Source organism: Pan paniscus, chromosome 4 (genome assembly GCF_029289425.2).
Source record: "Pan paniscus chromosome 4, NHGRI_mPanPan1-v2.0_pri, whole genome shotgun sequence".
NCBI classification, from domain to species: Eukaryota; Metazoa; Chordata; class Mammalia; order Primates; family Hominidae; genus Pan; species Pan paniscus.
Genome location: NC_073253.2, coordinates 92,278,198 through 92,288,654, shown reverse-complemented (window position 1 = coordinate 92,288,654; position 10,457 = coordinate 92,278,198). Strand labels below are relative to the sequence as shown.

General features: G+C 36.4%; 1 protein-coding gene across 1 annotated transcript in view; it reads right to left on the bottom strand.

Annotated features, from left to right (window-relative positions):
* Nucleotides 1-1,311: 1,311 nt before the first annotated feature.
* LNPEP (leucyl and cystinyl aminopeptidase) overlaps nt 1,312-10,457 on the bottom strand; it is a 103,092-nt gene continuing 93,946 nt past the window's right edge. The window contains exon 18 of the mRNA XM_034960259.3: nt 1,312-10,405. Within this exon, the coding sequence (XP_034816150.1) occupies nt 10,274-10,405 (132 nt within the window). The 3' untranslated portion in view covers nt 1,312-10,273. The remainder of the gene's footprint in view (nt 10,406-10,457) is intronic.

Here is a 10,457-nt window from a genome sequence, read left to right as displayed (position 1 = left end):
ATGGATCTAGAAGGTGGGTGAAATTAACGACTTAAAAGTTATGTTTTTGCCCTCTAGCAGAAAACCACCTCTTTAAGCATGTAAGTCAACTGTTCAACTTGCACACAAGTTTTAGTAAACACCAGAGCCTTTGTGTGTGTGTTGGCGGTGGGGGGTCGGGGGGCTTTATGTAAGAACAGAAGAAGCAAAAAGAAGATACAACTGAATCATTCTTCTGTACCATGGGTTCTAAAAATAATTTAGAAAAATAGGTTATTGTTACTCTCCAAAAAGTCTATCAGAATCAAAGTGTTCTTTACATTTATAATGGGTTTTAGTTCAATTGTTTACTGCTGGTATCTGTGAATTAAAAAGCACAAAAAATTTAACCAGAAGCTTTTGATCAAAACTTCACAATTTTAAGAACATTTCCCCTATATATTAGTAATGATCATTATAAGAGATTTTAAAAGGGCATGCATCAAGGTTTTGTGTCCTCAGAAATAGGATTTTGGGTATGGGAGTTAAGACTTACTTTGCCTTCAAACGTCCACCTAACAATTACTGTAAAAGAATACTTATTCTAGTTCATATATCTGGAAGCCTAAGAAATTCTCAGTTCTTCCTCAAGGCTACTCATGCAGACAGAACCAAGAAACTCCTTTTGTAGACCTGACCAGGAATGTAACCGTGGCAGTGTGCCTCTAAAAAGGTGCACTCATACTCCTACTTATATGTGAATCAACGCAAGGGGTATTTCCCTGATAACATCCAATGTCTCACCTTCAAAGTAAGACAGTGTTCCTTGGTTTCACTGGCATATGACATGTATGACATTTCTCACACTGATTTAGGTACTGTATGACTACTGCATCAGTTGGCTACTTAGGTGACCTGAGTGTTTACAAGAACTGCTTTAGTCCAAAAAGTAAATAATGGTCCTGATGGAGCTCCCGTGACTGTTAGCTATCCGCCCTATGCATCCACTCAAAGTTTTAACCCTAACCTCAGGGGACATTTGGCAATGTCTGGAGGAGAGGTTTTAGTTGTCACAGCTGGGGACAAGAGTTACTATTGGCAACTAGTTGCAATTGGCATGGGAGGGATGCTGCTAAATGTCCTATGATACACAGAACAGCCCCCACAACAAAGAATTAGCCACCTCCGAATGTCAAATGTCAACTGAGGTATATGCAATAAAGACACTGGATACTGGTGAAATAAAAAACTAACCACAGAAGACAATGAGTACAGGAGCTGCCCTGGTAGAGGTCATAACCTAAGAAGAGATACCACTTTATATATACATTAATCCAAAGAGTCCACACAATGTTTGTATTTAAATACTTTTATTTTCATTTCACAAAAAAAGCAACAGTGTTTGCAGTTACACATGCCTTTCAGTCAGTGCTGGTCATATGCAAAACAAGTTATCAGAAATATAAAGAAAAATAAGCCTTTTCCCTTTACAAGTGAAACAACACAATTTGCATATACAATATTATATATACATATTTTCAAAATGTTTCACAAAAGACAGATTATGATACAAATTTAGAATTCCACCCACAAGCTCAGACTCAAGGAATTGAAGATCTCTATAGGTGTTTAAATATAAAAATGTAATACCTTTACAAGTTTCCAAGTAACTACTTTCCAAAGTATTTGAAAGAGGCTATTCTTCACAGCAACATGGAACACTTGGCTTTAATCAAGACAGCTGTAAAACTAAGTTTTGTCTCAATGTGAGTTTGTTGATTAATGCAAATGCTCCAATTATGCCATAATTCTCATTTTATATACACATACATACACAGCGTATTATTGTACTGATGGTTTACACAGTCCAATTTCTGGAGCATTTCCTTCAGCTAAGCCATGACCTTTACTTCCTTTGAAGTATTTTAAATTAAGAACTGTTCAGAAATATCACTAATGACTACCATGACTAACTCCGAAAAGGTGCCCTTTTTTCTTTTATTTATGATCAAATGTAAATGTGTCATGAATAAACTTATTTTTTTCTATGGCAGCAGGTATAAGTAATAGCAAAGTATAGGCTACTTTTTCAACACTAGAACCTGAGAGTTTGATATACAGTATGTAACATTTCTTTGCAAATTTTCTAGGAGTTCTATCACTCAATGTTTCCAAAATAGTAATATGGCAAATCTTCAGCATGGAGTAGTAGTATCAGAAATGGGAAAACAAACAATGCTAAGAGGCCTGAAGGAAGGGAGGAGAGCAGAGAGGGAGGGAGGGAGGATGTGTGCCCATGCATTTTCCCTGATGCAGACAAATGTGGAGTTTTAACATTTACCATATGGTAGATGAGGAGACAGTGTGATATAAGAATGCTTAAAGCGAACATACAGGTCTGGATACATGATATGCACACAAAATACAAGGCTAATGAGGCAGCAATGGCTTAAATTTGTGAATGCCAGTGAAGAAAACACCTAACAGTATAGGCACTAAAGACAAAATGGAAAGCACACAATGGAGAACGGAGGAGAAAGATGCAGTCACACAAAAGACCTCTGGGTAAGAAAGGGCCAACTTGTCTTGCCACATGTGGGGGATGAAAGATAGAAAATTCCTTTTGGATTTAGTTTTGGGGCTCATGTTCTATTCATCAGAGCCATGTCAATAACTCGAAAGGGTCATTCCAAGACACAATTTCTACCAGGTACACAAGCTATGCAATTGATGGAATCGTAATAGACTTCTATAGATGAATCAGAAGTCCAGGCCTCAAAAAGAAGCTACTCTTAAGGGTTTGCAAATGCGTTCTAGACAGCACTCTTATTGGCTTATCAGCTTCGCCGGTTTACCAGTTACTAAAAGATATATGAGCAATGAAGTTTAAACACACCTTTATTCAATATTGTCCTCTTGCCTTCCTAGAATTTACAAAAGCACAGGTCCCTTTTCACTACCTCATTCAATCTGAATCAACATAAGAAATGCTGGATCTAATTAGCTTTCACAACTCAACCATAGCTGAGTGTCTTCTCCTGTCTTATCTGCTGCACACCTGTTGCTATTAGTTACATTAATACACTGCTACACCTTCCAGCCAGATGGCAGGGATTTAGTACGTCTTTATTTTTGTTAGGTATAGTCAGACCCCTTGCAAGGGACTAAGTGTTAAAGGAAAATAATGGTGGAAGAAAGAAGCAAATGATATATATGCATCTACACACTTGCATCCTTAATGGAATAGATCCTAGAGAATGAAATAAAATAACCACAAAATAACTACACTAGCTACTGCTAAGTGAGGAAATATGTAGGAAAAGAAGTGAGCTGTCATATTATGAAACTCGACTTTCATTAGGTCCCTACATAGCCATGCAAAAGACTACAAAATGAAATAAAGATATGAAAACATATTAAGAATATTCCCCTACCAAAAATAGAAATCTCTCCAAAACAGACAAGTAAGTAAACAACACACAACTATTCTACTTGCTATTGCCGACACAGGCAATAAGGAAAGGGGAGGATGGGAGATTTGTCATACACTGATCCTCGATTTTCATTAGGTACCTATATATCCATGCAAAGGACTAGGTACAAAACCAATAACATGAAACATTTATATACATCTTTAAAAAGTATAGACACTGTCCTTTCCCCCTGACTATTACCCACCCAAAGAACCCCTCCCCATAAAAAAAAAATTAAACAATAAAAAACCCAAGATATGAAACTATTGCCCCTGCAGGCAATGAGGGAAGGGAAACAGGAGAGTTATCATACGTCTGGACCTCCATGTTTCATTATGTACATCCATGTCCCAGCAGAGGACTGGGTACCACATTGTATAACACACAGAATGTAGCAAATATTTATATACATTAAAATGTGTGTGTATAGTATATAAATGTGTGTTCTTGTGTGTGTATACACACACATACACACTCAGACACCCCCAAAAGAAACCAAACATCTATTCTACCATTGCCCCCTAGGCAATGAGGGATGGGGAGTATGGGATATTTTTCATAGAGTCAATCTCAACTTTATTACTATTAAGTACCTAAGTGGTCATACAAAGGACCAGATTCAAAATGAAGTTAACACCAAAAAGGAGCAAAACATTTATATACATTAAAAAAATTATATATCTTGCCTTTTCCTCTCAACAATCCCACTCCTCATTAAAACCCTCAAAAGCAAAAAACCAAAACCCAAGCCCTGTAGTGCTCACATACTACTTGCTTGTGTATACAGGCTCTGAGGAAGGCAAAGAATATTTACCACACTCTCGGGTCTGGGTCCCTCATTACATTTGATTCCTACAACTCCAAACAAAAAACTGTGTTGAGAGTGAAAGAATAACAATAACAACAACTAGCAAACTTTTATATACATTAAAAAAAAGACAAACCCAGAAATTCCCCACCTCCCCTACCAAAAAAAACAAAAAAACAAAAAAACAAAATCCCTTAAATAACTACTCTACTGGCCATTGCCAAGACAGGCAATAAGGGAAGGGGAGAAGGGGAGATTTTTTCATAGAATGAACCTCAATTTTCATTACGTACCTAAGTATCCATGGAAAGGCCTTGGCACACAATGAAGTAACAGGAAAAAGGAGCAAGAACATTTATAGACATTTCTAAAAGTGCACACCCCATCCTCCTGGAGATAGGCAGATGGATAAAAAAGAAAAACCATCTATACTACTCTGTAATTATTGCCTACAGAGGCAATAAGGAAAGGGGAAAAGAGGAGATTTTCATACATCCGGACCTCCACGTTTCATTAGGTACCCGTAAGTCCAAGCAATGGACTGGGTACAGCATGAAATAATACAATATAGTAAATGAAAAGTATATATACATTTTTAAAAAGTATATATTCTGCCTTAGACCCCTCCCACCCCTCAAAACTTAAAAAAATCCAAACTACTTTAAAATTATTGCCCATATACATTACAAGGGTAAAGGGAGAACAGATTGTTATACATCCATAACTCCATGGCTCATTAGGAACCTACACATCCAAGTGAAGGACCGGGTACCCAATGAAACACTATAATAAAGAAATAACAATATGTACATACATATACAAAAGTATATACCCCAACACCCACCAAAGAATCCCTGAAGCTAATCAACTACTCTCTTAGACACCTGCCCACACAGACAATCTAAGGGAAGGGCAGAAGAGGAGAGCTGCTACAGGCTGAACCTCAATTTTCTTCATATATCCATGTAAAGGACAAGGTAAGAAAGGTAGTGACAGAAAAGTAGCAAAAACATTTATATACATGTTTAAAGTATATACTCTTACCTTGAAACCTCTCCTAGCAAAAAATTTTCTCTCTCCTAGCAAAAAATCTTCAATAAACCCAAACTACTCTTAAGTATTGCCCACATGGGCAATAAGGGAAAGGGAAAAGAGGAGACTGTTATACATCTGGAACTCCATGGTTCATTAGGTACCTTTCAGTCTGGGCACCCGATGAATTAATACAATGTAGTAGTAAAAACATGTATATACATTAAGTGCATTTTCCTATCTTCCCTGTCCCTCCCCCTCACCTCTTGACAACTACTCTGTTAGCTACTGCCCAGCAGTCAATAAGGGATGAGGAGAATGGGAGACTGTTATACATCGAGATCTCCACATTTCATTGGTACTTTCACATCCATGAGAAAGACACAGTGTGAACCAAATTAGTAATACAATGTAGTAGCAAGTTTATTTATATACATTAAGTACATACTCCACTCTCCCCCACACCCCAAAACAAAACAAACTACTCTATTAGCTATTGCCTAAATAGGCAGTTAGGAAAAGGGAAAAGAGATTTGTCATACTCTGAACCTCAATTTTCATTAAGTATATATGCATCCATACAAGGAAACAAGTATAAAATGAAGTATAAAAAGGTGGCACAATATTTATACACACTTGAAAGAATAACATACAACCCCAGCCCCAAGACTAGATCAAAACAACAGCAACTAGGACTACTCTGTCAGTTATTGTCCATGTGAACAATAAGGAGAAACGCAAAGGGGACATCTGTCATGCTTTTGGACCACCGCGTTTTATCTACACGTCCACAAAATGGATGAATGAAATACAAAATGAAATAACACAAAATAGCAAAAACATCTGTACACACTTTTAAAAGAATATACCTTGCTCTCCTCTCAACATCACCACCTTCTTCCAAAGAAGGAAACCAAATAACTAGTCTGTAGCTACTGCCCACACAGGTAAAATGGGAAGGGTAGATGAAATTTTCATAGGATGATATATCACTCTTCATCAGGAAAAAAATATACAAAATGAAATAATATAAAAACTATCAAAAACATGTATGTACATTTTTAAAGTATATACTCCCAAAAAAACCACTGAAAAAAATCGATCAACTTTTCTATTAGCTGTCACCCACGCAGGCAATAAGGTTAAGGGAGGAGATTTACCATACTTTTGAACCGCTACTTTTCAGGTAGTACTTAACTGGCAAAGCAGGGAATGGAGCACAAAATAAAAGAATGCAAAAACAAGCAAATATATATATAACTTAGTTTTTAAAAATACAAATGGGGTGAAGGGGGAAGGAAGCTCTTTAAAAAGAGATTTAATTCCAATAAACACAAAAGTAACAAAGGCATAGGTGAGAAGAAAAGCTATGTCATATCCATGGCCTCAGTTTTTAGACAGGCCTAAGTAACAAAATCCACATCTAGTTTTGCAGCCCAGGAAGTGCTGTCCTTGGAGGTGGCTCATCTCAGATGTATTTGCCTTCCCTGAAGCCCCATGAAACATGGGGATTATGTGAATGTTTAGCAATCTGATGGCAGATTATGGTTCCAGGTACTTTGGTTTAAATAGACTCTTTTTAAAATCCACCTCAACAAACTGTCAGTAATCCAACAAAATCAACACTTAACTCTTTTTTTGTTTGTTTTTTGTTTTTTGAGACAGTCTCGCTTTGTCACCCAGGCTGGAGTGCAGTGGCACAACCTTGGCTCACTGCAACCTCCGCCTCCTGGGTTCAAGTGATTCTCGTGCCTCCCAGGTAGCTGGGATTACAGGTGTGCACCACCATGCCCAGCTAATTTTTATATTTTTAGTAGAGATGGGGTTTTGCCATGTTGGCCAAACTGGTTTAGAACTCCTGGCCTCAAATGGTCTGCCCACCTTGGCATCCCAAAATGCTGGGATTACAGGCATAAGCCACCGTGCCCAGCCAACACTTAACTGATTTCTTATTTCCTAATAGAAAGGATTCTGTTTGGTATCCTATAATACTGATGCAGCTTGATTTGCTCTCTATACCCAGGAGTCTTCTGACAACTCTTGTGTTCCTGTGGTGGCTAATGTCCCACAAAATGGAAACACATATGGCAAGGAAAATTAAAGTAGAACCTGTGATAGTAAGAAAGTTCATGAACGCTGAAACAATGACAACAAAATTTCATTTAAAGAGACTTAAATAAAACAAGATGGAGGAAGGCCCAAGCTTATGGTGAAGCTGATACTACTTGCAGTTTAATATATCTAACCATTTTATATTAACAGAACAAACTGGACTTATCTAATTCCTACATTCATAACTTTTTTAGATCTCCAAAGCATAAACATTTCTTCCACAACTCAAGATTTCCAATTCTTTTTTAATAATCTAGTATGATGACCCTTTTATATTCAAGTAGATTTCTCTGCAATGAGAACACTTGTTCAACAAGTACTTGTGTCATGAATCTGTGTGCTTAAATAAAAGAAGCATACTGTGACTTCTGTGCTTCAGTCTGAGTTCTCAGAAATACACTGGCTAAGACAATGTTTTGAGAAGATAAAACTTTGAAAGCTACCATTATACCTATTACACTACAAGTTCTACCTCTCATTTAACCTTACATTCCTGACGTAGTTTTTAGAAGTCCTATATAGATGGGTTAGTTCAACATTAAAATTATGGAATTCTGTGGGAAAAACTGAGGCAAGGCCTACTAAAACTACAAATAATTAAGGTAAGGGCAACAACATCAAAAAAACTACAACTATTATGGATCTGGTATAATGGGAATGAACAGCCTTTGAGTAATAAAGATAGCAATGGATCATGAGTTATCTCTTTTTCAGGCCAAGTTTTGATAAAGTTTTACTCATAACAATACCCCCCACACTACACACACACACACACACACACACACACACACACACACACACAGAGAGAGAGAGAGAGAGGGAGAGAAATGATATAATTCAAGACAAGATTTGCCATATGCAGAGTTAACTAACATACATTATACGAGCGATGTCAAGAAGCACAGGTAAAACTTAAGAATCTTAAGTGATTTTGAGAAGTTACAAAATTTAAATTTTGTATCAAAGTGGAATTTAGTACCACATGGTAAAAAACCAGCAACGACAACAAAACTCTCAAAAGTTTAGTATTTTTCCCTCACTCTAAAAATATAAAAACACATTAACTTTCACTATCAACTAAATTATCATTCATTTAACCAAAACACAAGAATAAAGACTTACAATCACCTCAGTTGAATAAGACATATTTAGATGATTCTGTGATTCTCAGGATATAATATTTTCTACTCTAAAACCGATAAATTTTAGAAAAGACTAAATTGGGGAAAACACACTAGGATTAAAGAAGACTATTTTTTTAGCTTACCAGCCTTTTAAATTTTATTATATAAAAATATTTTCATAAAATAAAATATAATTTTATTCACAATTCCATACATTCTAACTTGATACCTGCCGAATAAAAAAAGGGTGACCTTTCCCACTGTCTGACTCTGTGGAGTGTTTTAAGTGCTCACAAATGGGTAACTACCCTTTTTATGTACATAGAAACTGTTTTCAAACAAAATATAAAGTTCTCAAGAATTATTAGGAAGAAAGCTTTTCTCCTAAGAATCAAAGAAACACAACAATCTAGGTATAAGTCTGCATAGCTCAAAAATTCAAGTACAGTATTTCTCTTTCAGAAGGAGTAAAATGCCATACAGTTTCGGACATCCTCCCTCATTTTTCTTCTTTCCTTCTTTGACCACTCCTTTTATGTTAGTTTGGACACACAAAAAAAGAAAAACTACAATTTTTAACTAAACAAAAGCACTATTTTTGATAGTGAAAAAAATTCAAAGCCCACCATACTAAACACGAATTCAAGTTACTCCTATCCCACATTCTCTTTGTTCCTTTAAGGTACTATGGTGAACTTCAAATAATTGTTTTTCAATTTCTCAAAGGCTCTGTTTTAAAATATGCTTCTAATATGCTACACTATCATATAAAATGAAAATTCACACATGGGTATGATTCAGAGAGAAAGTTTCTATGATCTATGATGCCAAAAGGCAACTTAAATTGCATTCTTAGTAATAGTGATAAAAGTCACAATGAAAACCACTGGTGTTACCAAAATGCTTGCCACGAATGTAGAAATACTAACCTAAAGTATATCTACGGCAGGGAGTGATAAAGGTGTACAGATCTGGGGACTATCACCATTTATGAATAAAATAATTATAATTAAAGCTAACTCAGTTTGGAACAGTTTCCTATGGTAACGCTATAAAAGATGAAAAAGAAAGTCTTAAATATTCAAAAATTTAACCTTTTGGCCTTGTTTAGCTTTTCAATACAACAAAAATTTTAAAAATCTGTAGCACCTGGCTATTCGGCAGGAAAAAAACACAATAGTTACAGACATTATTTAAACTTTTTTTCAGAAAAATAAAGAATTAATCAAAACCCCAAATCAAAGTAGATCTGCACACCTGAGGTCAGTTCTTACAGTGCATGCTTTATTGTCTTCGTTACCATATTCTTCAGAGCTAACTTTGTACCACATTCCAATGCCATCTATCAATAAGAAGCAACAGACGGCTGACAAACCAGCGGCCTGAAGCGATGGCGGCTCTTAGGGTAGAACTTTCCTTGTTTTACTGTGTCAGTAACTTTCTGGATACTGAGGAATAGAACAGAATTCCAAAACAGGGTTTTTTTCCCCATCTGTGTATCTTCAAAGTAGAAAAATTACTCATTGTTTTTGTAGATGGTTGGCATTTAGGTGAATATAATTTTGTAATAAATAACTACATACTGCCCAAAGACACTTCAGAAAAGATGGATGAAAAATACAGTCAGGCCCTGAGCTAACTAGAACTCCAAAGAGTGCAAACAACTTGGCAGCGATCCTGGCTTTACCTTGGCTTTTGCAAAAGCGGCAGAGCCCAAGCTTACAAGCTCTCTGAATGGGCAACAAAATGAGGTGCGGTTGTGCATGCTACAGCCACCATGTGAGACTTTTGAGGTTCTTCTCCATCCACTGGATATTCAACTGAATGACTTCCAAAGCCTCCTGGACACAACGAAGCCGGAAGGTTGCCTCTGACTGATTTTCAAAGAATGCCTGAACCTGTAAGTTTCACACAGAAGAATTTCAAAAGAAGAAAAGGACAATAAACCTC